The 27,033-nt window shown below is 45.5% G+C and overlaps 1 protein-coding gene across 1 annotated transcript in view; it reads right to left on the bottom strand.

Moving 5' to 3' along the window:
* The window catches only part of reep3b (receptor accessory protein 3b), a 96,216-nt gene extending 69,791 nt beyond the window's left edge, over window positions 1–26,425 (bottom strand). Inside the window, exon 1 of the mRNA XM_056297047.1 lies at window positions 26,097–26,425. Within this exon, the coding sequence (XP_056153022.1) occupies window positions 26,097–26,128 (32 nt within the window). The 5' untranslated portion in view covers window positions 26,129–26,425. The remainder of the gene's footprint in view (window positions 1–26,096) is intronic.
* Between the last annotated feature and the right edge of the window lie 608 nt (window positions 26,426–27,033).

Consider the following 27,033-nt stretch of genomic DNA (forward strand, 5'->3'; position numbering starts at 1 on the left):
TGGCAGAGAAAATAACATGTCCTGGTGATGTAGTCATCTCAAAAACAAGAGTGTATCTACTTAACTACCTTATGAATTCATTTACACGAATCCTTGTTGGAAGCCACGGCTGTAGACGACTGCAGACTGCGAGCCGGGGTTCTGCTCATGTAAGGTGGTGTTCCCGTTAAGCCTTACACAAGCAGTGATGATAAGCTTGACACAACACACCGCAACGCAAGTCAACAGAGACGATCAGATCATAACTCATGCATTTCAAACACAGTACTCCATGTCAGCCAAAGCCAGCATCATGCTGCAGTGGTCCATCAGGGCAAATCGGAGTGTTTTGTGCAGCTGTATTCTTCACCGTGCTTGCAGAACAACACTTGTCAGTATTCACTGGTGGTCTGTATGCAGTTGGCCTGCGTGTGGCGAAGCGATACTTGCTGCTATTTGCTAGTAGGCATTGTTGCAGTAAATGTAAACATGAAATCAGCAGTACTAAATCAACATAATGTTTGAGAAAGCCAGAGTACAGAAATCAAAAATGGTGTGTGCCCAAGTTTCTAGGATGTTCACATAGAAATCTGTCATGGTCAGATCATTTCCATTGATCTTTTTTTTATTTATTTTTTTATTTTTTTGGGGGGAGGGGGATTCCCCCCCCTTTTTTCTCCCCAATTGTACTTGGCCAATTACCCCAGTCTTCTGAGCCGTCCCGGTTGCTGCTCCACCCCCTCTGCTGATCCGGGTAGGCCCGCAGACTACCACATGCCTCCTCCCATACACGTAGAGTCGCCAACTGCTTCTTTTCACCTGACAGTGAGGAGTTTCACCAGGGGGACGTAGCACATGGGAGGATCACGCTATTCTCCCCAGTTCCCCTTCCCACTCGAACAGTCACCCCGACCAACCAGAGGAGGCGCTAGCGCAGCGACCAGGACACATACCCACATCTGGCTTCCCACCCGCAGACATGGCCAATTGTGTCTGTAGGGATGCCCGACCAACCTGGAGGAAGGACGGATTCGAACCGGCGATCCCTGTGTTGGTAGGCAACGGAATACACTGCCATGTTACCCGGACACCCCCCTTTGATATAAATTAGTTTCAGAGAAGCAGAGAAGACACAGCTGTGGCTTGTGTGGACCACTGGCAAGTATCACTCCATCACGCACAGCGAAGAACACAGGTCCAGCCTACACTGAGGGACTTCGCACAAAAACTAGTCACAACCAAAGATTTAACCACTTGAACTTGCCACAATATGTTAACAATATGGTAACACTGTGCTGGCTTTGGGTGAACTGTGAACTTGAATTGCAATTTAGCTGCCAAGCAAGAGCAGCAAGTCCAGTAGAACAGGATAAACATGAACGCTCACAAATCAACAGCATTAGTGGGAAGTAGCAAATAGGAACGGACTTCAAAAATTCAGAAACATCCTTTTAAGTGTTACAAATTAGCCAGAAGTGGTCCAAACTACATACGCAGTACAATGCTCCAAAGAAAAAACATCTGTTTATGTAATTCTAATAAATATGACAAACCCGTGAGCCCGAGGCTCTCTAGACCACACCCATACTTTAACATGAACACAATACCTGCTTCCTCCTTTCCAACACGCTGGCTGTTTGACAAAAAGGAGGAGCTGCTGCAGTGAACTCTGCCCTGCTACACCACTCGATGCCTCCAGAGTGTCAGCCTGCGGCCTCATATTATCTAGCAGAGCAAGTGCAGCAAGAAAAAAAACAAACAAAAGAAACAAAAAATACAAAACCCAGATAGCTGGGTTTCTGTCACAAATTCGTATTGCTGCCAGTATGAATAGTTTTCCATCCACCCATCATCCAAATTGCTGATCCTGCTCTCAGGGTCGCAGGGATGCTGGAGCCTATCCCAGCAGTCATACGGTGGCAGGCAGGGAGACACCCTGGACAGGCCGCCAGGCCATCACGCAAAATTATTCGCAGGCAGGTATTTCATATTTTGGTGTCGTTTATTCATCACGCACCTGGTGTGTAAAGGTGTAAAGACTTGTGTGTAAGTGTGTAAAGACTAGGCCTACGTGATTACCCTGCTGGACTGTGCTGAACTGCGCTGGACTGTGCTGGCTGGACTGTGCTGAAGCCCAATGAGAAGATTCTAGTGTGGGAAATTTCGCCATCATTATCGTGGATGTAATGTTAATCTTAAACGTTAACTGTATTTACAGAGGCAAAAAAAATAATAATCAAACACCCAGTATCAGCTGAGAAAGTACCATTCCTCTAATTACAGTCTAGTTATGACCAGATCCAGCCTTTCCTACAATACCCGGATCCAACTGAGATCTGACACCCAACCCCTTCTTTCCTACAATACCCGGATCCAACTGAGATCTGACACCCAACCCCTTCTTTCCTACAATACCCAGATCCAACTGAGATCTGACACCCAACCCCTTCTTTCCTACAATACCCGGATCCAACTGAGATCTGACACCCAACCCCTTCTTTCCTACAATACCCGGATACAACTGAGATCTGACATCCAACCCCTTCTTTCCTACAGTAACCGGATCCAACTGAGATCTGACATCCGACCCCTTCTTTCCTACAATACCCAGATCCAACTGAGATCTGACATCCAACCCCTTCTTTCCTACATTACCCAGACCCAACTGAGATCTGACATCCAACCCCTTCTTTCCTACAATACCCAGATCCAACTGAGATCTGACACCCAACCCCTTCTTTCCTACAATACCCAGATCCAACTGAGATCTGACATCCAACCCCTTCTTTCCTACAATACCCGGATCCAGCTGAGATCTGACATCCAACCCCTTCTTTCCTACAATACCCGGATCCAACTGAGATCTGACATCCAACCCCTTCTTTCTTACAATACCCGGATTCAACTGAGATCTGACACCCAACCCCTTCTTTACTACAGTAACCGGATCCAACTGAGATCTGACATCCAACCCCTTCTTTCCTACAATACCCGGATCCAACTGAGATCTGACATCCAACCCCTTCTTTCCTACAATACCCGGATCCAACTGAGATCTGACATCCAACCCCTTCTTTCTTACAATACCCGGATTCAACTGAGATCTGACACCCAACCCCTTCTTTACTACAATACCCGCATCCAACTGAGATCTGACATCCAACCCCTTCTTTCCTACAGTAACCGGATCCAACTGAGATCTGACATCCAACCCCTTCTTTCCTACAATACCCAGATCCAACTGAGATCTGACACCCAACCCCTTCTTTCCTACAATACCCAGATCCAACTGAGATCTGACATCCAACCCCTTCTTTCTTACAATACCCGGATCCAACTGAGATCTGACACCCAACCCCTTCTTTCCTACAATACCCGGATCCAACTGAGACCTGACACCCAACCCCTTCTTTCCTACAATACCCGGATACAACTGAGATCTGACATCCAACCCCTTCTTTCCTACAATACCCAGATCCAACTGAGATCTGACATCCAACCCCTTCTTTCCTACAATACCCAGATCCAACTGAGATCTGACATCCAACCCCTTCTTTCCTACAATACCCAGATCCAACTGAGATCTGACATCCAACCCCTTCTTTCCTACAATACCCAGATCCAACTGAGATCTGACACCCAACCCCTTCTTTACTACAATACCCGCATCCAACTGAGATCTGACATCCAACCCCTTCTTTCCTACAGTAACCGGATCCAACTGAGATCTGACATCCAACCCCTTCTTTCCTACAATACCCAGATCCAACTGAGATCTGACACCCAACCCCTTCTTTCCTACAATACCCAGATCCAACTGAGATCTGACATCCAACCCCTTCTTTCCTACAATACCCGGATCCAACTGAGATCTGACATCCAACCCCTTCTTTCCTACAATACCCGGATCCAACTGAGATCTGACATCCAACCCCTTCTTTCTTACAATACCCGGATTCAACTGAGATCTGACACCCAACCCCTTCTTTACTACAATACCCGCATCCAACTGAGATCTGACATCCAACCCCTTCTTTCCTACAGTAACCGGATCCAACTGAGAGCTGACATCCAACCCCTTCTTTCCTACAATACCCAGATCCAACTGAGATCTGACACCCAACCCCTTCTTTCCTACAATACCCAGATCCAACTGAGATCTGACATCCAACCCCTTCTTTCCTACAATACCCGGATCCAACTGAGATCTGACACCCAACCCCTTCTTTCCTACAATACCCAGATCAAACTGAGATCTGACATCCAACCCCTTCTTTCCTACAATACCCGGATCCAACTGAGATCTGACATCCAACCCTCTCTTTCCTACAATACCCGGATCCAACTGAGATCTGACATCCAACCCCTTCTTTCTTACAATACCCGGATCCAACTGAGATCTGACACCCAACCCCTTCTTTACTACAATACCCGCATCCAACTGAGATTTGACATCCAACCCCTTCTTTCCTACAGTAACCGGATCCAACTGAAATCTGACACTCAACCCCTTCTTTCCTACAATACCCGGATCCAACTGAGATCTGACACCCAACCCCTTCTTTCTTACAATACCCAGATCCAACTGAAATCTGACACCCAACCCCTTCTTTCTTACAATACCCAGATCCAACTGAGATCTGACACCCAACCCCTTCTTTCCTACAATACCCGGATCCAACTGAGATCTGACACCCAACCCCTTCTTTCCTACAATACCCAGATCCAACTGAGATCTGACATCCAACCCCTTCTTTCCTACAATACCCAGATCCAACTGAGATGTGACATCCAACCCCTTCTTTCCTACAATACCCGGATCCAACTGAGATCTGACATCCAACCTCTTCTGAGTGAAGGCACCACCCTGCTATGTTACACTACAAACTAATCACGTTTTATCAGTGACTGTTTTTGGGTTGGGTTTTTTTTAAAATTTTCCCCCTTTTTCTCCCCAATTGCATCCGGCCAATTACCCCACTCTTCCGAGCCGTCCTGGTCTCTGCTCCACCTGCCGATCCGGGAGGGCTGCAGACTTATCACATGCCTCCTCTGATACATGTGGGGTCACCAACTGCTTCTTTTCACCTGACAGTGAGGAGTTTCACCAGGGGGACATAGCGCATGGGAGGATCACGTTATTCCCCCCAGTTCCCCCTCCCCCCCAAACAGGCACCCTGACCGACCACGGGGATGCCCGACCAAGCCGGAGGTAACACGGGGATTCGATCCGTCAATCCCCGTGTTGGTAGGCAACGGAATAGATCACTACACTACCCAGACGCCCTTGTCACTGACATTTACCAGAGTGCACAATTTTAAGTAGATAAGACAAAAATACAAAGATTTGTTGTTTGTAAGGTTAGGTAACAAACTACTAGCTGATGTTAATGATACGGCCTTCAAAACTGTAATGAAATGGTTTACAGCTGGGTGGTTAAACAGTACAATCTCTTGAGCCAGCTGGATGTCCAAGAATGTTATCACATATTCTTAGCTAATGTTAATGTTGCATCTAGTCTACTGTCATCCGTCCTCTCAGACCTGCTGGCTTAGGTTGCCATTTCCAACTCTCTTTGGAAATCTTGGGAAACAAAGTCTCTAAAACTACACTATCCAAATGTGAACCAAAACTGTCATGTGTGTTCCACATACATTTGCTTCTTTCTTCTTCTTTTTTCAGCTTATTCCATTGCTCAGGGGTCACCAAGCAGATTTAACAGTTTCCATCTTTACCATTTGAGGGTGCAGCATCAATGGCGGCCGTTGTTAACCCGGGCCTTGACCGATCCGGCATGGCGCCTTGACCAATCCAGTATGGTCTTGTCAATCCACATATCGATTTAGCAAAATTTTACGTCGGAAGCCCTTCCTGACACAACCACTAACCCTTTGGACAGGGGCACAGGTAAGCTGCTGGATGCCAACCCAGTATTCATGGACTTCAGCCTATGCACGTCACCCAAATTTGCTTCTTTATCCAAAAGAAATTGCCCTCGAAAATCGTGGCAATGATGGCGCCCAGTTTTCACAGGTACATCACCAGTCACTCAATGCCACCGCTGTAGCAGCTTACTGAGCTTACTAGGCAGGAAAATCCATCGTCGACGACATCCACTCATGCTGTTGCTCCATGTCATTTAACTCTTCAGTGTACTCTGGCTCAGTATATCAAAATATCATGAAATACGTCCTCATCCATCATGTCCACTACCGTTACAGCCCAGTATTTCTGCTTTATCTATTTTGCTTTTCAAAATTACCAAAATCTAAATGAAGGAGCCTGAAGGCAAGCGTACTGTTAGCAACTCTTCCCTGTTGACGTTGTGCGCTGTTCCCTGCTCCTCTAGGAATGATTGAGAATTGAGGAGGAGAAAAGGGCATGCATTTTTCATTTATGTGAAATGCCGAAATGCCTGGCGATGACATCATAGACAGGTAAACGTTCAACCTTACCACAGCACTGACACAGTGACTGGACTGAAATGCTGCCATACTGTAGTGAGGACTACTGAGGACCAGCATGGAGATAAAGATGAAAAACTGCTGTTTTTTTTCCCTTAACTTTTCTCAATAGTAAAACAATCAGATAAGTATACTATGTATACGAACTAGGGCTGAACAATATATCATTTCAGAAGTGACACTGCAATATGCACATATGCAATAGCCACATTGCAAAGGATGCAATGTGAGGTAAACTGGACCTAACAGATGTGTCGAGCTAAAACTCCTATTGCCTGATAGAAAGCGATATTTAGCAAGGTCTGCTTTTTTATGACTACTCTTGAAGAAAAATATTCCAGCATCATCCCACAAATAATATCATATATAATCTGATCTAATGACTTCTTGGACAACTGCCTTATTTTGCCCTCTAACAAAAGCAGAAAGAGAAGATTATCAGTGCCGACCTGCACACCATCCAGGACCCGTACACCTCCAGAGTCAAGACACAGTCAGGGAAAAGTGACTGCAGACCCCTCACACCCTGGACACAACCTCTTCCAACTTCTCCCCTCTGGTGGACGCTACACAATACTGTACACCACAACCACAAGACACAGGAACAGTTTCTTCCCCCTCACGGTCACAATTAAGAACCGTTAACTATTTATCTAGTTAAACATTTATCTCAGCATTCCTTGCACTCTTCATTTCTTTGCACAAACTGTATCCTGTTTGCAGTTCACAGAAACAGTTTCACTTGTATCTAATCATTCGTTGTATATGTATATTCTTGGAGATTACTGTGTTGTTATTTTGTGTAAGTACAATGAGAGCCACTAAACCAGAATCGAATTCCTTGGATGTGCAAGCATACTTGGCCAATAAAGACAGTTCTAAAAATCACCCTAATCATTGATAGAGTGACACATTCTTTACAAATGGAGCTTTAAAAGTTGCATATATCTGGCGATACTTAGTAACTGCATTTATTCTTCAACATTATAAGTGAAATAAACATCAGAGATGCTTTGCTACAAGCAGAAACTGCAGGAGCTACTTAAGATATTCAAAGTTACTCCTCTTGATGGCATTTCTTGGTGGCAGGGTGATCAGAGCATTCACATTGCGGTGAACCCTTCTGCATCTTCAGCAGGTATCTCAGGGTCACAGGCATTTCGCCCCTTAGCCTGTACACCTCGCCTGAGTGGGGCAGCAAAGACCAAATTAGCCTTCACCTGCAGAAGGTTTCCAATTGCAGGCTCTCATCTACCACAACCATCTTGAGCTGATCTCAGCTGCCATGGCTATCTCCACAATGGCTTGCCTCAGTTGTTTGGGTTCCAAACCCATCTTCTGTAGGAAGTAGCGCACTGATGTTACTGGGAAACCACGGCTGCTGACTTTGATGGGAAATAAGGTTGCGTACCATCCCTTGATGAGAGCTTCATCAATTAAATCTTGGTACTTGGCTTTCTTCTGTTGGTGAGAGATTGCAAATCTGTCCTCCCAGGGCACTGTCAGTTTAGCTACTAAGATAGTTCTTGTGCGCCTGGATAGAAGAACCATGTCTGGTCAGAGTGAGGTTGCTGCCACCTCTTCCAGAAAGACAAGTCTCTTCTTCAGGTCCACTTGCATCTCCCAGTCGGAAGCTTGGTGCAAAATGGAATGCGGATTCTTGGCAGTTGTTCTTGCCCAAGGAGCCTTATCTTCTCTTTGGAAATTGACAACTACGAGTGGTAATGCCTGGTGTTTTGCAAATGGAGCATTGAAAGTTAAAAGCTGCATATATCTGGCGATATTTAGTAACTGCATTTTTATTCATATTCATATTCTTTAACATTATATATTCTCTGCACCAATGCACTTTATCACCTCTTATTTCATCTGTATAAGTCCAACCTTATGTATATAGCTGAAGATTGTTGTGTTGTAGTGTTGTTATTCTATGTTAAGTACACTGAGAGAGCCACGAAACCGGAATTAAATTCCATGTAGGTGCAAACCTACATGGCCAATAAACATGATTCGGATTCTGACATGGCAATCTTGATTTTTTCCCCCACAATATTTTTTCAGCCCTAATACAGACTTCACACGAAACAATACAATCTGGTCAGAAATACCATATAGGCTAGATGATATTAACAAATGTGAGGAAAAGAACCTTAAAAAAGAAATATCACATTTATCTTTATTTTTTAAAAAAAAATGGTATGGAAACATAATATGATTAGAATAAACCGAATAGTCCAATGTTTTTAATGATAACTAATCTGCTCTGTCCCAAGATGTAAAATGGGAACACTCAGTCACTCAGACCTTCTTACATTTCACTTCAGACAGGCCAAGAGTCTTTGTGAAAGGACTGTCTCTTCACATTCACTGACATCTCCGCTTCTGGCTCCATCGCTGATGTTATGTTTGTTTCTACGCTCTTTGTTTATTTCTCTGTTCCCATTTCTGTCATCCCTGCCTGCACGCATGCATGCATACTAATCAACCCTCCTTCCCCGAAACACACACACGCGGCCAACATACACACAGTTCTTGTATTTCATGGTCTTCATCGAGAAAGCCACCTCGGCTCGTAGCGGGAGAGGCCCCAGCAACTGTGGCGGTTTATTTTCCTGCTGTTGCTATGGAAACAGCAGCACCGCTGGAGCTTACTCGCTCCGTGTCCCACGTCTTTATGGCTTTGGCTCCCTGCTCACTTTCTGAGCTCGTCTCTCTCTCTCTCTCCCTCCCTCTCCAACTCCCTCGTCCACTACCTCTCCTCCCCTCCCTGACAATAGTGGAGGTCTGCAGCAGAGCAACGCAGCACAAAGCGAGCAGGCAAGCCTCTCCTTTCCAAGGCTGGGATTTGAAAGCCCGCGTGTGAGGCCAGAAGGTATTATTCACACTAATAAAAAGGAGATTTGTTGCTGTTGTGATAACAACAGCTATTTGTGTCTCAATTGCTCCTAATTTGGTTTGAGTTAGTCCAGCCACATACCACAGTTCAAGCACCAGCAAGTGGCTGCCCCCCCCCCCCAGATTTAAATAAAGAGAAGAAACAATAAATACCACACACTGTAAAACATTTTGAAAATTTGACAAAACCTTCAAAAGAAAAAGCAAAGGCAGTGGTAAAACCACAAAGAGAAAGAACTTTGTCGTCAGCACAACATCACTGTAACAACAACCAGGTTAGAAATTTAGTTAAGAACAAAATCACAACATTTACAACCACTTGACATAATACTGTGGAGTTCAGACACACTGTTTTTAACCCACAGTCCTTTTTTAAACAAGGGCCTACATAAGGCAGGGGGACGCCTATATGTGTATGTCACCACCGTGACAATCTAGTTGACAATTAATTGTCATACAAATAATCGCGATTAACGATTTGTCTTTTTTTTTTTACACTAATTCACCACTCCTGTGCTGGGGGGGGGGCACAACAAGATGATGTCATTAAAAGAGCGCCAGTCAAACAACGAATGGTGCAAAACGACGTGGAAATATGACATTTCTGTTAGTTTCATCCTGCTGTTTTTATATACATGAACGGAACTGATTCTAACCATTATGCAAAATGATTGCGGTCAGGCGATGATGTAATAATGGTTACAGCCCTACATGATGTGTCCAGTTCATCGCCACTGCCAAAAAGTAGCTAACCTTCAACACCGTTTATCCAATAAGCTCTTGAGAAAGAAACATGCAGCTGTGGAAAATGGTTTGCTCTCTGATAAACTCATATAATGGGACAAGTAACACAGGGTTCGGTTCTGGGTCCTCTCCTTTTCTCCCTGTACACGACATCCCTGGGTTCTGTTATTCGCTCGCATGACTTCTCTTACTATTGTTATGCCGATGACACCCAGCTGATCTTGTCCTTTCCTCCCTCTGACACACAAGTAGAGACACGCATTGCTGCTTGCTTGACTGACATCTCGGAGTGGATGGCGACACACCACCTGAAGCTCAATCTGGACAAGACAGAGCTGATGTTCCTCCCGGGGAAAGGTTGACCTGGCCATCACCATTGACAACACCGTGGTGACGCCAACTCGGACTGCAAGGAATCTGGGTGTGATCCTGGACAACCAACTGTCGTGCTGCAAACGTTGCATCAGTTGCTCGCTCCTGCAGATTTCTCCTCTATAACATCAGCAGGGTATGCCCATTCCTCACCGACGAGATGGTACAGGTGCTCATCCAGGCTCTGGTCATCTCCCGGCTGAACTACGGCAACTCCCTCCTTGCTGGCGCCCCGGCGTCAGCCATCAGAGCTCTGGAGCTTGTTCAGAAAGCTGCAGCTCGTCTGGTGTTCAACCGCCCTAAGTTCTCCCACACAACTCCCCTTCTCCTGTCCCTACACTGGCTCCCAGTAGCTGCTCGCATCCAGTTTAAGACTCTGGTGCTAGCCTACAGGGCAGTGAAATGAACAGCTCCATCCTATCTCCAGGCCATGGTCAAGCCCTGCACCCCCGCCCGACCACTTCGCTCTGCGGCCTCGGGAAGCCTGGTTGCCCCGTCGCTCAGAGGCCCCTGCTGCTGATCGACCCGGTCCCGGCTCGGTTCTGTCCTGGCCCCACAGTGGTGGACTGAACTCCCCACTGATGTCAGGACAGCGGAGTCGCTGCCCATCTTTCGGCGGAGGTTGAAAACTCACCTCTTCAAGAACTACTACCCTGTTCCTTGTTCTTAGCACTTATTGTATTCACTCATTTAAAAAACAAAAAAATCTCTTACTCTAGCAGGGGTTTTGCTCTTAGATGCTTGTTTAGATGCACTTATGATCTCTGATGACTAGTAGTTCTCCTGATTTCCTACATTAAATGCACTTATTGTAAGTCGCTTTGGATAAAAGCGTCGGCAAAATGACTGTAATGTAATGAAATGTAAAAGTATTTATTATTATTATTGTGTCGCTAATGATAACGTGAAGTCATCTTTACCCACCTGATCACGACAGAAGCTAACCTCATGCTACTGCTAACTGAAGAATCATGGAGACTAATGAGACCAGTCAGTAAAGCTATTGTTGTTGATTAGACATGCAAATAAACTACAACTGTTGGGAACTTGTTGCTGCAAAGTATGACTCACAGCATTTCTCTGACTGTGTATTTTGTTGCTACTCTGACGCCGCCGAGGTAAACATGAACCAGACTACAGGGAAATGGTAATGCTGGGCACCTTGGGTGTTTGTGTTTAAATGGACAGAGAGGTAGGGTTTACCCTACAGACCGTCTCACATCATGTCAGGTAAGACATTCACAGAGGAATGAACTACAATAATTTAGAGAGCTCCTTTTACTTTTCTTATCTTTCTATCACACATTTTATTGTGCAATGCAGTGAACAGTTGAAGTAGAACTGCTGTGACTCCAGTCATTACACACAACTTAACATGGTACATATTAGGATGACAACAGAAGAATGCTGATAAGACAGTAGATGTGTGCATCAAGTGATACTAACTGGATTACTGCTTTTAGCAAAAATAAACTAAAGATTATATTCTGAAAAATCTTTCAACACACCCAGAAAATCTACTACACAAGAAAACCCAAAATTGCATTAGGCTATTAAAACATCAACCTTTGTAAAAAGACTCCTTTTTTGGGGGGGGGGCCCTTTTGTACTTGGCCAATTACCCCACTCTTCCGAGCCGTCCTGGTCTCTGCTCCACCCCCTCTGCCAATCCAGGGAGGGCTGCGGACTACCACACGCCTCCTCCGATACATGTGGAGTCACCAGCCGCTTCTTTTCACCTGACAGTGAGGAGTTTCACCAGGGGGACGTAGTGCACAAGAGGATCACGCTATTCCCCCCAGTTCCCCCTCCCCCCCGAACAAGAGCCCCGACCGACCAGAGGGGGCGCTAGTGCATCAACCAGGACACACACCCACATCCGGCTTCCCACCGGGCATCCCTACAGACGCGGCCAGTTATGTCAGTAGGGATGCCCGACCAAGCCAGAGGTAACACGGGGATTCAATCCAGCGAGCCTCATGTTGGTAGGCAACAGAATAGACTGCTACACCACCTAGATGCCCTGTAAACAAACTTTGTTCTTCTAAGCGTCTCCCCTTCCCTGTTCCTTTAGCATGTAGTAAGCAGGACAGGAAGCCAACCTTTCCCCCTTGGCCACAGGACCAGTAAATTAAAAAAGTCCCTTGTTTGGAAAATAATACTACATCTGCAGATGGCTGGTTACCGACAAAAGTGACTTGTAGAGAAACTAATCAACCACAGGAAGTGATTTAGGGGCATAGTTAGTTTGTGCCCCTGTGACCCTATGTTTCAGTGTTTCTCCTGCACAGATATGTGATCAAGAACCTCAAACAGCATGGAACAAACAATCTCTAATGCAATCCTTTGGAGCCGCTCATCGCCCAAAAAATGGAATGCTAAACAGAAAAAAATATGTGTCCTGAAACCGGCCTTTGTTACTCAAACCTAACTTTACACACGGTAACTAAAATTAAACATCCAGACATAAGCACAATACCTGAAAACTAAAAAAAGAATAAACTTAGAGGGTTGTGGCTGTGTTACTGAAAAATTATTCAATTCTCTGAACATGGTTTGATCTGAACTCTATGACAGAGAGGGGAAAAGTACGGACAGGCTTGTTCGTACTTTGCTTCGAGTGAACAGGCGTGGTTTGTCACACTCGAAGACAAGATTTGAAAACACTGTTTTAATGTGTGGATTCTGTATGTCATCCTGACCTCTCTGTACTTGTCCAAGTGTAACTGGGATTGATCCAGTAGGTCTGGGAACAGTTTGCCATTCAACCTTGACTGTGACTCACACTGCTGGCGAATTTCGACATAAACGATTCATGCATGTGCAAATGCAAACATGCGCACACACACACACACAGCGAGAAAGTTGGACCTGTACTCATAGTTCTTGAAACAATTTTCTGAAAAGTGGAGGCCCCTCTCCTTTTCCTGACACCCCTTCTTTCTCCATTTCCCTTTTTTCCCCCTCATTCCTCTTCTCTCTACAGGGAGACAGGCAGAAAGCCAGATGTTGGGTGGGGAAGGAGGAGGAGAAAGAAAAAGAAAGGGGGGGGGGATAGAGAAATAGAAAATGAGAAATTGCAAAAGCAAGAAAGAGTAATGCAGAGGGTAAGAGAAAGCTTTCCTAAATCTAGATATTTACCATCTGGTTCTATCTGCATGATCGACTTGACTGCATGACTTTTTGAGTGGACCAGAAAAGCAGGCGAGCCCTACAAATGCAAATGTCACTGAGTGACCATGTTTAGACTGACTGACTGACTGACTGACTGACTGACTGACTGACTGACTGACTGACTGACTGACTGACTGACTGACTGAGTGACCATGTTCAGAGCGACTGACTGACTGAGTGACCATGTTTAGAGTGACTGACTGACTGAGTGACCATGTTTAGAGTGACTGACTGACTGACTGACTGACTGACTGACTGACTGACTGACTGACTGAGTGACCATGTTCAGAGCGACTGACTGACTGAGTGACCATGTTTAGAGTGACTGACTGGCTGACTGACTGACTGAGTCACCATGTTTAGAGTGACTGACTGGCTGACTGACTGACTGAGTGACCATGTTTAGAGTGACTGAGCGAGTGAATGAGTGACTGACTGACTGACTGACTGACCATGTTTAGAGTGGCTGACTGGCTGACTGACTGACTGAGTGACCATGTTTAGAGTGACTGACTGGCTGACTGACTGACTGAGTGACCATGTTTAGAGTGACTGAGTGAGTGAATGAGTGACTGACTGACTGACTGACTGACTGACTGACCATGTTTAGAGTGGCTGACTGACTGGCTGACTGACTGAGTGACCATATTCAGAGCGACTGACTGACTGACTGAGTGACCATGTTTAGAGTGACAGTGAGTGAATGAGTAAGTGACTGACTGAGTCACCATGTTTAGAGTGACTGACTGGCTGACTGACTGACTGAATGACCATGTTTAGAGTGACTGAGTGAGTGAATGAGTGACTGACTGACTGACTGACTGACTGACTGACTGACTGAGTCACCATGTTTAGAGTGACTGACTGGCTGACTGACTGAGTGACCATGTTCAGAGCGACTGACTGACTGAGTGACCATGTTCAGAGTGACTGAGTGAGTGAATGAGTGACTGACTGGCTGACTGACTGAGTGACCATGTTCAGAGCGACTGACTGACTGAGTGACCATGTTCAGAGTGACTGAGTGAGTGAATGAGTGACTGACCGACTGACTGACTGAGTCACCATGTTCAAAGTGACTGACTGACTGAATGACCATGTTTAGAGTGACTGACTGACTGAGTGACCATGTTTAGAGTGACTGAGTCACCATGTTTAGAGTGAGTGACTGACTGACTGACTGAGTGACCATGTTCAGAGCGACTGACTGACTGAGTGATGTTTAGAGTGAGTGAGTGAGTGAGTGAGTGAGTGAGTGAGTGAGTGAGTGAGTGAGTGACTGACTGACTGACTGACTGACTGACTGACTGACTGACTGACTGACTGAGTCACCATGTTCAGAGCGACTGACTGACTGACTGAGTGACCATGTTTAGAGTGACAGTGAGTGAATGAGTGAGTGACTGACTGAGTCACCATGTTAAGAGTGACTGACTGGCTGACTGACTGACTGAATGACCATGTTTAGAGAGACTGAGTGAGTGAATGAGTGACTGACTGACTGAATGTCCATGTTTAGAGAGACTGAGTGAGTGAATGAGTGACTGACTGACTGAATGTCCATGTTTAGAGTGACTGACTGACTGAATGACCATGTTTAGAGAGACTGAGTGAGTGAATGAGTGACTGACTGACTGAATGTCCATGTTTAGAGTGACTGACTGACTGAGTGACCATGTTTAGAGTGACTGAGTCACCATGTTTAGAGTGAGTGACTGACTGACTGACTGAGTGACCATGTTCAGAGCGACTGACTGACTGAGTGATGTTTAGAGTGAGTGAGTGAGTGAGTGAGTGAGTGAGTGAGTGAGTGACTGACTGACTGACTGACTGAGTCACCATGTTCAGAGCGACTGACTGACTGACTGAGTGACCATGTTTAGAGTGACAGTGAATGAATGAGTGACTGACTGAGTCACCATGTTTAGAGTGACTGACTGGCTGACTGACTGACTGAATGACCATGTTTAGAGTGACTGAGTGAGTGAATGAGTGACTGACTGACTGACTGACTGACTGACTGACTGACTGACTGACTGACTGACTGAGTCACCATGTTTAGAGTGACTGACTGGCTGACTGACTGAGTGACCATGTTCAGAGCGACTGACTGACTGAGTGACCATGTTCAGAGCGACTGAGTGAGTGAATGGGTGACTGCCTGACTGACCGACTGAGTGACTGAGTCACCATGTTTAGAGTGACTGACTGGCTGACTGACTAAGTGACCATGTTCAAAGTGACTGACTGACTGAATGTCCATGTTTAGAGTGACTGACTGACTGAGTGACCATGTTTAGAGTGACTGAGTCACCATGTTTAGAGTGAGTGACTGACTGACTGACTGAGTGACCATGTTCAGAGCGACTGACTGACTGAGTGATGTTTAGAGTGACTGAGTGAGTGAGTGAGTGAGTGACTGACTGACTGAGTGACCATGTTTACAGTGACTGACTGACTGACTGACTGACTGACTGACTGAGTGACCATGTTTACAGTGACTGAGTGAGTGACCATGTTGAGAGTGATTGACTGACTGACTGACTGAGTGACCATGTTTACAGTGACTGAGTGAGTGGCCATGTTGAGAGTGACTGACTGACTGAAATGATAAACGACATTACTGGTAAATATGGAAGGGGGAGTTTCCCTATTGGCCGTTGTTAAACACGAATTGGCACAGCGGTTACAGCTCATCACACATTTATCCAATGCTAACGAACGGAATATATTGCTGCTCATAGAGACTACTGAAACACTAAGAATTTAATATTTTGCTGTTCTTTCTTTCCACATCTGGTTATGCACTGTAACAGTCCAGCATAGAGCAAAGTAGGAGAGAAAACAGCTCTCCATGTGCTGAGAGGCATGAGGGACAGCACACTGTTAAATTAAGTTCTCTTTCAAATCAAGCATCCCAAGATATGACTGGAAAGTATTGAGCTTGCAACTGCATTTATAACCCTTTTTTTGACTCGAATGTAGTTTAACCATGTCATGTGATATGCTACTTCAGTACACTTTAACAACAAATATTACTGGGACCACTACAGAAAACTGCAGAGGGTAAGAGAAAGCTTTCCTAAATCTAGATATTTACCATCTGGTTCTATCTGCATGATCGACTTGACTGCATGACTTCTTGAGTGGACCAGAAAAGCAGGCCAGCCCTACAAATGCAAATGTCACTGAGTGACCATGTTTAGACTGACTGACTGACTGACCATGTTTAGAGTGACTGACTGACTGACTGACTGACTGACTGACTGACTGACTGAGTGACCATGTTCAGAGCGACTGACTGACTGAGTGACCATGTTAAGAGTGACTGACTGACTGAGTGACCATGTTTAGAGTGACTGACTGACTGACTGACTGACTGACTGACTGAGTCACCATGTTCAGAGCGACTGACTGACTGAGTGACCATGTTTAGAGTGACTGACTGGCTGACTGACTGACTGAGTCACCATGTTTAGAGTGACTGACTGGCTGACTGACTGACTGAGTGACCATGTTTACAGTGACTGAGCGAGTGAATGAATGAGTGACTGACTGACTGACTGACTGACCATGTTTAGAGTGGCTGACTGGCTGACTGACTGACTGAGTGACCATGTTTAGAGTGACTGACTGGCTGACTGACTGACTGAGTGACCATGTTTAGAGTGACTGAGTGAGTGAATGAGTGACTGACTGACTGACTGACTGACCATGTTTAGAGTGGCTGACTGACTGGCTGACTGACTGAGTGACCATGTTCAGAGCGACTGACTGACTGACTGAGTGACCATGTTTAGAGTGACAGTGAGTGAATGAGTGAGTGACTGACTGAGTCACCATGTTTAGAGTGACTGACTGGCTGACTGACTGACTGAATGACCATGTTTAGAGTGACTGAGTGAGTGAATGAGTGACTGACTGACTGACTGACTGACTGACTGAGTCACCATGTTTAGAGTGACTGACTGGCTGACTGACTGAGTGACCATGTTCAGAGCGACTGACTGACTGAGTGACCATGTTCAGAGTGACTGAGTGAGTGAATGAGTGACTGACTGACTGACCGACTGACTGACTGAGTCACCATGTTTAGAGTGACTGACTGGCTGACTGACTGAGTGACCATGTTCAAAGTGACTGACTGACTGAATGACCATGTTCAGAGCGACTGACTGACTGAGTGATGTTTAGAGTGACTGAGTGAGTGAGTGAGTGAGTGAGTGACTGACTGACTGACTGACTGACTGACTGACTGACTGACTGACTGACTGAGTCACCATGTTGAGAGCGACTGACTGACTGACTGAGTGACCATGTTTAGAGTGACAGTGAGTGAATGAGTGAGTGACTGACTGAGTCACCATGTTTAGAGTGACTGACTGGCTGACTGACTGACTGAATGACCATGTTTAGAGAGACTGAGTGAGTGAATGAGTGACTGACTGACTGAATGTCCATGTTTAGAGAGACTGAGTGAGTGAATGAGTGACTGACTGACTGAATGTCCATGTTTAGAGTGACTGACTGACTGAATGACCATGTTTAGAGAGACTGAGTGAGTGAATGAGTGACTGACTGACTGAATGTCCATGTTTAGAGTGACTGACTGACTGAGTGACCATGTTTAGAGTGACTGAGTCACCATGTTTAGAGTGAGTGACTGACTGACTGACTGAGTGACCATGTTCAGAGCGACTGACTGACTGAGTGATGTTTAGAGTGACTGAGTGAGTGAGTGAGTGAGTGAGTGACTGACTGACTGACTGACTGAGTCACCATGTTCAGAGCGACTGACTGACTGACTGAGTGACCATGTTTAGAGTGACAGTGAGTGAATGAGTGACTGACTGACTGAGTCACCATGTTTAGAGTGACTGACTGGCTGACTGACTGACTGAATGACCATGTTTAGAGTGACTGAGTGAGTGAATGAGTGACTGACTGACTGACTGACTGACTGACTGACTGAGTCACCATGTTTAGAGTGACTGACTGGCTGACTGACTGAGTGACCATGTTCAGAGCGACTGACTGACTGAGTGACCATGTTCAGAGCGACTGAGTGAGTGAATGGGTGACTGCCTGACTGACCGACTGACTGACTGAGTCACCATGTTTAGAGTGACTGACTGGCTGACTGACTAAGTGACCATGTTCAAAGTGACTGACTGACTGAATGTCCATGTTTAGAGTGACTGACTGACTGAGTGACCATGTTTAGAGTGACTGAGTCACCATGTTTAGAGTGAGTGACTGACTGACTGACTGAGTGACCATGTTCAGAGCGACTGACTGACTGAGTGATGTTTAGAGTGACTGAGTGAGTGAGTGAGTGACTGACTGACTGACTGAGTGACCATGTTTACAGTGACTGAGTGACTGACTGACTGACTGACTGACTGAGTGACCATGTTTACAGTGACTGAGTGAGTGGCCATGTTGAGAGTGACTGACTGACTGAAATGATAAACGACATTACTGGTAAATATGGAAGGGGGAGTTTCCCTATTGGCCGTTGTTCAACACGAATTGGCACAGCGGTTACAGCTCATCACACATTTATCCAATGCTAACGAACGGAATATATTGCTGCTCATAGAGACTACTGAAACACTAAGAATTTAATATTTTGCTGCTCTTTCTTTCCACATCTGGTTATGCACTGTAACAGTCCAGCATAGAGCAAAGTAGGAGAGAAAACAGCTCTCCATGTGCTGAGAGGCATGAGGGACAGAACACTGTTAAATTAAGTTCTCTTTCAAATCAAGCATCCCAAGATATGACTGGAAAGTATTGAGCTTGCAACTGCATTTATAACCCTTTTTTGACTCGAATGTAGTCTAACCATGTCATGTGATATGCTACTTCAGTACACTTTAACAACAAATATTACTGGGACCACTACAGAAAACTGCAGACGAACATTAAATATCCAGGAATTCACATTATAGACACTACAACTGACTATCCCTGTAACAAATTGGCCACAGTTTCAAACAGTGACTATACACGGTCCAGCCTTATGCTAGGTTTTCACCTAGTCCTGTTTCCACAATGAAACTTGTGTAGGCCAAACATGAGGACACTTTCTGAAAGTCAGATTTCATTCACACTTAACTTCCTTAAATGCATGGAATCAAGTTTCTAATCTAAAACCTATTCACTTTAGGGATGTCCAGGTAGCATAGCGGTCTATTCTGTTGCCTACCAACACGGGGATCGCCGGTTCAAATCCCAGTGTTACCTCCAGCTTGGCCGGGCGTCCCTACAGACACAATTGGCTGTGTCTGTGGGTGGGAAGCCAGATGTGGGTATGTGTCCTGGTCGCTACTGATCCTCCCACGCACTACATCCCCCTGGTGAAACTCCTCACTGTCAGGTGAAAGGAAGCAGCTGGTGACTCCACATGTATCAGAGGAGGCATGTGGTAGTCTGCAGCCCTCCCCGGATCGGCAGAGGGGGTGGAGCAGAGACCGGGACGGCTCAGAAGAGTGAGGTAATTGGCCAAGTACAATTGGGGAGAAAAAGGGGTAAAAATCTTTAAAAAAAAAAAAGTACACTTCAGGTTAAAAGACTAGACAGAACCTAAAATGTGAGAACAGAATATGTGTAAGGGTTTAACATATTTGGGGGAAACCATGTGAGTCACAATCCCCATGCAAGAACAGCCTGTGAAAGCTTCCATACTCAGTGATTTACAATTTCACACTTTCTTCACATTAGCTCCAATGAGAAAACTAAACAAATGTAAGGCTGCTGTCCCATGGAAAGCCTTTCTTCTTTTTTAAATTAATTTTCATTCCTTTTTTAATGTAATCCTGTATACATAATCCTGTGTGCTGGCTGACTATCATGAACCCGTAAAAGTTGAGATATTCATGGCCCCGTGAAACAACAACACATGTCCGACTCGTGCTGGGTAACATGGAAAATATAATCACGGAGCATTTTGCAGGATATAAAAATAAACAATGATATTTGCTTACACATGCAAAAACACCATATGTGAGAATCAGTCTGAGGTTCCTCGCATCGAACTGTTTGGAAATCCATCCATCCATTATCCAAACCACTGATCCTGCTCTCAGGGTCACGGGGGGATGCTGGAGCCTATCCCAGCAGTCATTGGGCAGCAGGCGGGGAGACAGCCTGGACAGGCCGCCAGGCCATCACAGGGATGTCATTCAGAAACTACACTGAATAGATATAAACTTACGGTTGTTTTAGAACAAGTTCTCTACAAATTAGTAGAAAATGTAGTCTCTTCTGGGAATTTTTTTTAAAGTCCATAGCTTGGAAAGGGTAAATCTGCGATCATAATTACCAATTAATAATTACCCAATCCCCCACCCCACCAGTAGGACTCATGAAGGATAATATCAAACCAAAACTAGTTTTCCAATAATACAAGCTGAAGTACTTCAGACCTCATGTTGTGAGCAATGTTAGGTTAAAGATTCAAATTATGATTCATTTAGACAACACAATTACGTAACACAATATGACAATATCCAAATTTCATCGCTATACAATACTATTGAAAGACATTAAACAATAATGGTGAATTACTGCCTAACCCTGAATCTACTGGCAAATTTAAAACCCAGTGGTTACCATTCTGACAACACAGCAGCTTTCTCTTTTTGGATGATAATATTAGTACCCTTGATTTTTACGACCACATGCCAATGGTGCCGAGGAGGTAACACGGAGATTCGAACCAGTGATCCCCGTGTTGGTAGGCAATGGAATAGACTGCTACACTACGTAGAGTGACAAATATGTTTTGAGTTGGTGGCCAGTAGATGTTACATAGCTATACATATGTAGCGATGGCTATGTAACACCAGAGAGTGGACAGGGCTCGACTTTGCCAGCTTACAGCGGTGCCCCAACAACCTCTCGAGAGGTTAGGGGATAGGTGAGGTGAGGTGAGGTGAGGTGAGGCCAGTAGATTACTTGGTTGCACCAATCTTTTGATGAGAAGATTGACCCCAACCATAACTGGCTGCTCTACAACTGTACACAACACACTGTCCTCAAGTCACGATCATGTGCTTGGGGCTGAGTTGAGTAACGCCAGTGCTGCACCTGCTGCTGCGACAGCCAGCGACTAACGCCCTTCCAGCCAGCTACTTTAACTGTGATTATGTTTTAATGCAGACAAATCCCTAAATTTGATTAACATACTGTCAATTTATGCCTTCTAGTTATGCAGTGGACAGACTGAATTCCACCTTCTTGTTTGGCAACATGCCAATACACAACCACAACACAACGCTCCATCTGCATCTCATGCAATCTCTAACAAGAAGTTCAAACCTTCTACGTCCAACGGAATCGATACAGACGTTCCTTAAAACAACTATGTCCACATGTCTTTATGCACACTCAATAATCCAGCTCAGGAAATCACAGACAGTTGAATCGGTTTGTCTGGGCATAAACGAACCGATCAACTTTCTGTGAACTATATCCATAGCTATACAAAAACCCTGCTCTGATTCACTTCCTGGTCTTACAACAACCGTTTTTCAAGCATACTGGTGCAAAAAGCCGAGGCATGTTCTATACAAATTCAAAAGGCTGAATACCAATTTCCACAAGTTGACATAGTTACTGAGACAAGCAAAAATGGATATCTTGGGGGCGTCCGGATAGCGTAGTGGTCTATTCCATTGCCTGCCAACACGGGGATCGCTGGTTCGAATCCCCGTGTTACTCTGGCTTTGTCGGGTGTCCCTACAGACACATTTGGCCATGTCTGGGGGTGGGAAGCCGGATGTGGGTATGTGTCCTGGTCACTGCACTAGCACCTCTGCCGGTCGGTCGGGGCACCTGTACGGTGGGAAGGGGGAACTGGAGGGAATAGCGTGATCCTCCCACACGCTACGTCCCCCTGGTGAAACTCCTCACTGTCAGGTGAAAAGAAGAGGCTGGTGACTCCACATGTATCAGAGGAGGCATGTGGTAGTCTGCAGCCCTCCCCGGATCAGCAGAGGGGGTGGAGCAGCGACCGGGACGGCTCGGAAGAGTGGGGTAACTGGCCAAGTACAATTAGAGAGAAAAAGGGGGAGAAACCCCCCCCCCCCAAAAAAAGGATGTCTCACCATTTTTTCCTGATAACGATTCTCTTACAATTACATTTCCATTAGCTGATTTTAAGCAATTAGACAATCTGCTCATCCATATCCAGGACTATGTCATTTAAACTACTCATAGAAAAACAGACAAGCTTCATTTATTTGGCAAAAATTCCAAAGTTATGCTCTTCCTATGTTGCATTATCTCTATGATATGTCAACTTTCCTAAAGCGTGTGTGAAAATCTCACTCTGACATATATATATATATATATATATATACTTTCGATTCACCTTTACTCATTAACATCTTCAAATTATTCCGAATAGGCTCCAGCATCCCCACTACCCTGAGAGCAAGATAAGCGGTTCAGATAATGGATGGATGGATGGATCCTGACATAGGCCTACATGGAGTAAACATTACCAGAAGCTGTCAGGCTAGAGGAGTGCCAGGTCTTCCTCATAATGCATTATACTGTTGCTGTATTTCAAGCTTTCTGCTATCATACTGGCATCACGCAGCACCCTTGTTTGAACTGTTTGTACCATGTAAAGATGGTCTCACATTTATCTTCATAAAGGGTCCTTCAATAAGCAGTCTATATCAAAGGATGTTAGCCACCATTACTGCAAACGAGAACCATGATTTTCGGTTGTAATATTGACATGATTTTTTTTCATATGAATTTCTGAGCAATAAACAGAAAATATTATCAGCAAGCACAAGACTTTTTTTCACAAGATCTGTTTTGCTTAATTTTTAGTGTGAAAACAAACCAGACCAACTGAAATAACATTACAATCTACTACTACTGCTTTCAGCTGCTCCCGTTAGGGGGCGCCACAGCAGATCATCCGTTTCTATCGCTTCCTGTCTTCTGCATCTTCCTCTGTCACACCAGCCACCTGCATGTCCTCCGTCACCACATCCATCCTCAATCTTGTCTCTCTTGCTTTGTCTCCAAACCGTCCAACCTGAGCGGTCCCTCTAATATACTCGTTCCTAATCCTGTCCTCCTTCGTCACTCCCAATGAAAATCTTATTATCTTCATCTCTGCCACCTCCAGCTCCACCTCCTGTCTTTTCATCAGTGCCGCTGTCTCCAAACCATATAACATAGCTTGTCTCACAACCATCTTGTAAACCTTCCCTTTAACTCTTGCTGGTACCCTTCTGTCGCAAATCACTCCTGACACTCTTCTCCACCCACTCCACCCTGCCTGCACTCTCTTCTTCACCTCTCTTCTGCACTCCCCGTTACTTTGGACAGTTGGCCCCAAGTATTTAAACTCAAATGCCTTCATCACCTCCACTCCTTGCATCCTCACCATTCCACTGTCCCCTCTCTCATTCACGCATAGGTATTCCGTCTTGCTCCTACTGACTTTCATTCCTCTTCTCTCCAGTGCATACCTCCACCTCTCCAGGCTCTCCTCCGCCTGCACCCTACACTCACTACATATCACAATGTCATCTGCAAACATGTTAGTCCATGGAGACTCCTGCCTGATCTTGTCCGTCAACCTGTCCATCACCATTGCAAACAAGAAAGGGCTCAGAGCCGATCCTTGATGTAATCCCACCTCCACCTTGAACCCATCTGTCATTCCAACCACACACCTCACCACTGTCACACTGCCCTCATACATATCCAGCACCACTCCTACATACGTCTCTGCCAGTCTCGACTTCCTCATACTATATGAAATAACATTACAATGTATATCACAAGTGGTTTAAACTCATTGAATTTAGTTAAAAGAAATTTGACAATTATGTGAGACAGTGGCCTCAGTAACACCTCCACATAATTTTTTTCCCCTATTTTCCATACTGCGCCTAAAGGTAGCTGCCAAAACAGAACCCAGATTTTAGCCCGAACATATTTACATATCAGCAGATAAACTGCTAGCATGAAACCAGAGCAGGCTCCACATTTTACTCCATTTCTCAGCTTCCTTACGATTTATGCCTTCAAACTGGGGAGACAATGACTTAATTCTGAAAACAACTGAACTTGTTATATTTGCTTCACATTCAACAACTTTAGTTTGACAACATGAGAAATAAACCCAGATGGTTTGTTTCATACGTTTTACCCCTAGCGCAACATATCCAGTCATCAAATTTTGTATAGCTTCATCCTTCAGATCTGCTGCACAAAGAGGAATGTCCAAATTATAGACTTCATTACAAATTATATGTTCAATCCCTGTGTCAGCTATAAAAGCATTCTAAAATCATGTGACCGTAGCGATATAGATTCCTTCGCTGTGTTTGAACTTCCCTGTGGGTACAGGCAAAAACCTCTGGCGATTTTTAGCAAAAAAGATTTTAACCTGAAACGACTCTCCCAAACAGGGTCTGTCGTTTCTTGTAACCAACGGCAACATGGTGGAGTGGGTTTTACACAAACACCAGACAACTATTCAACTTTGGAGAAAGCATGGGGATTGAAAGCCACAAACTCTCCCATACTCACTCGTAATTAAAGTAAACCATCAGTAATTTTGATATTCAAATGATGTGCAGGGATGCAGGCAAGCTCTATAGCCATTAAATTATCCACGTGGGATGCCAAAAGGCGATAAAACAGCAGTGAGCGCTGTGTCACTGTTGAATAAGGGGCAGAATAAAGGCTATCCTTCTCTTCTTCCCCTCCCACCTGTCCTGTCCACTACATTCCAACCCACTGTAACTACCTGGCCAGGAGCCGAGAGAGAAATAAAGAGAAGCTCCTTTTCTTGCCTGCATTACTGAGCACGCATCAAGATATAAAGAGAAGCGCGGAACTGGACACAAAAAGTAAGAGAAGACAGCCGGGGGGGGGGTAAGACTGCTTGTTGCCACAGCAAAGCAAGACTAATTACTTTTGACCCCCCTCCTTCCCAATGAACTTGTCTCTGGCAAGCAGTTGGACAGGAGGAGGCAGCCTGGAACGACGCTCTCTTTACAACTTCTTATGCCGTCAGCACATTCCAGCTTCTCCCCATCACAGCTGTTTATCAATAACCATAACGAGCGCCTCTGAGTCAAAAATGTTAGCTCTCTAACTAGCAAAAAACTATCAGCTAAACCTGAAACAATAAGTTAAGGACTCTCTATATATCTGATCAGCTGCCTTACTCTAGTCCTCTCCACGGACGGCCGTTGCACACACATAGGTGGGTGGTTAAGAGACGTTGCTGATGTCCAAACCGAGAGCTGGTCAGTTAGCCTAGCATGGCAGCTAGCAACCTGCGGTACCCGGGGCGGGTTCACCAGTCTTGTGCTGCTCCCCCGTCAGTTCAAAAGATACAAAACAACAACAACAACAAACCCCCCCCACCCCCACCCCACTTTGTGACTTTGGTTCTTAGACTTTCCCTCTTGACTTACACGACCGTTCTTGAGATAATCCAGGACACCATGACTTGCTTCCGGGCGGGAGCGGTTAGAGGAGGCGGCCCAGGCGGGCAGAGACGCGCTTCAGGCGGCCACGAGAAAGAAACTTCAAAAGCAAAACTTCCTCCGCCGTCCCCACGACCAGCGAGCTGCCGCCGCTCCACCCCAGCCAGCGAGCGAACGCTCCCGAAAGATGATCTGTTCTTACCGCCCGACCTTTAGCTCTTAGCCAGCAAGCTATCTACGCGGGTTCGCTTTAGTACCGATCTTTTCCCCAGTCCACCTCCGGCGTCAGCGTCCAGGGCACAACCTCCCGCTCTCGGCTCTCGTCAATTCCTGGCGTGCGGAAAAGGTGTTCTAACGACTGGTGACGTCACCAAACACCTCCCGAAACATCTTATTGGCCCACTCCGGTTTGTTTACGCCAAAGACGAAATGTCATTGGCTAATGTGTTTTCACCACGTGACCTTCACCGGTTCATGGGAAGCGCCGGAACCTCATGCTCACCGCCTCGGCTCCGATTTGTTTGTTGTCGTTTCCCAGGGACAGAGAACCAATCAGCGCCTTAAACGGTGAAGGCGTTTAATAGCGTATTCCAGCGCTGTCGGTGTTGCGGAAGCGCCACGGGATGACGCGTTTTTGAAAACATTTAAAAGTAGGCGCTTGGTCGTCATAAACGAGTAGGCGCTATGTGACGCACATCTTATTTGTTGTGTAGAGGGCTGCGTCTTCCTTTATACGGTGGTATGTTATTACGTAATGCTTTCGTTGTCCACGGACGACGTGATCACATAACGCCTCCCTTCATTGGCTTCCTGTCTTGTTTCTGGATCCAGTTTAAGATTTCATTACTTGTTTTTAAATGGGCTGGCACCACCTCATTTGTCTGAGCTGATGCGTCATCATACACCAGTCAGAGCACGCAGGCGG

Source organism: Lampris incognitus, chromosome 17, assembly GCF_029633865.1.
Source record: "Lampris incognitus isolate fLamInc1 chromosome 17, fLamInc1.hap2, whole genome shotgun sequence".
In the NCBI taxonomy this organism is placed as follows: Eukaryota; Metazoa; Chordata; class Actinopteri; order Lampriformes; family Lampridae; genus Lampris; species Lampris incognitus.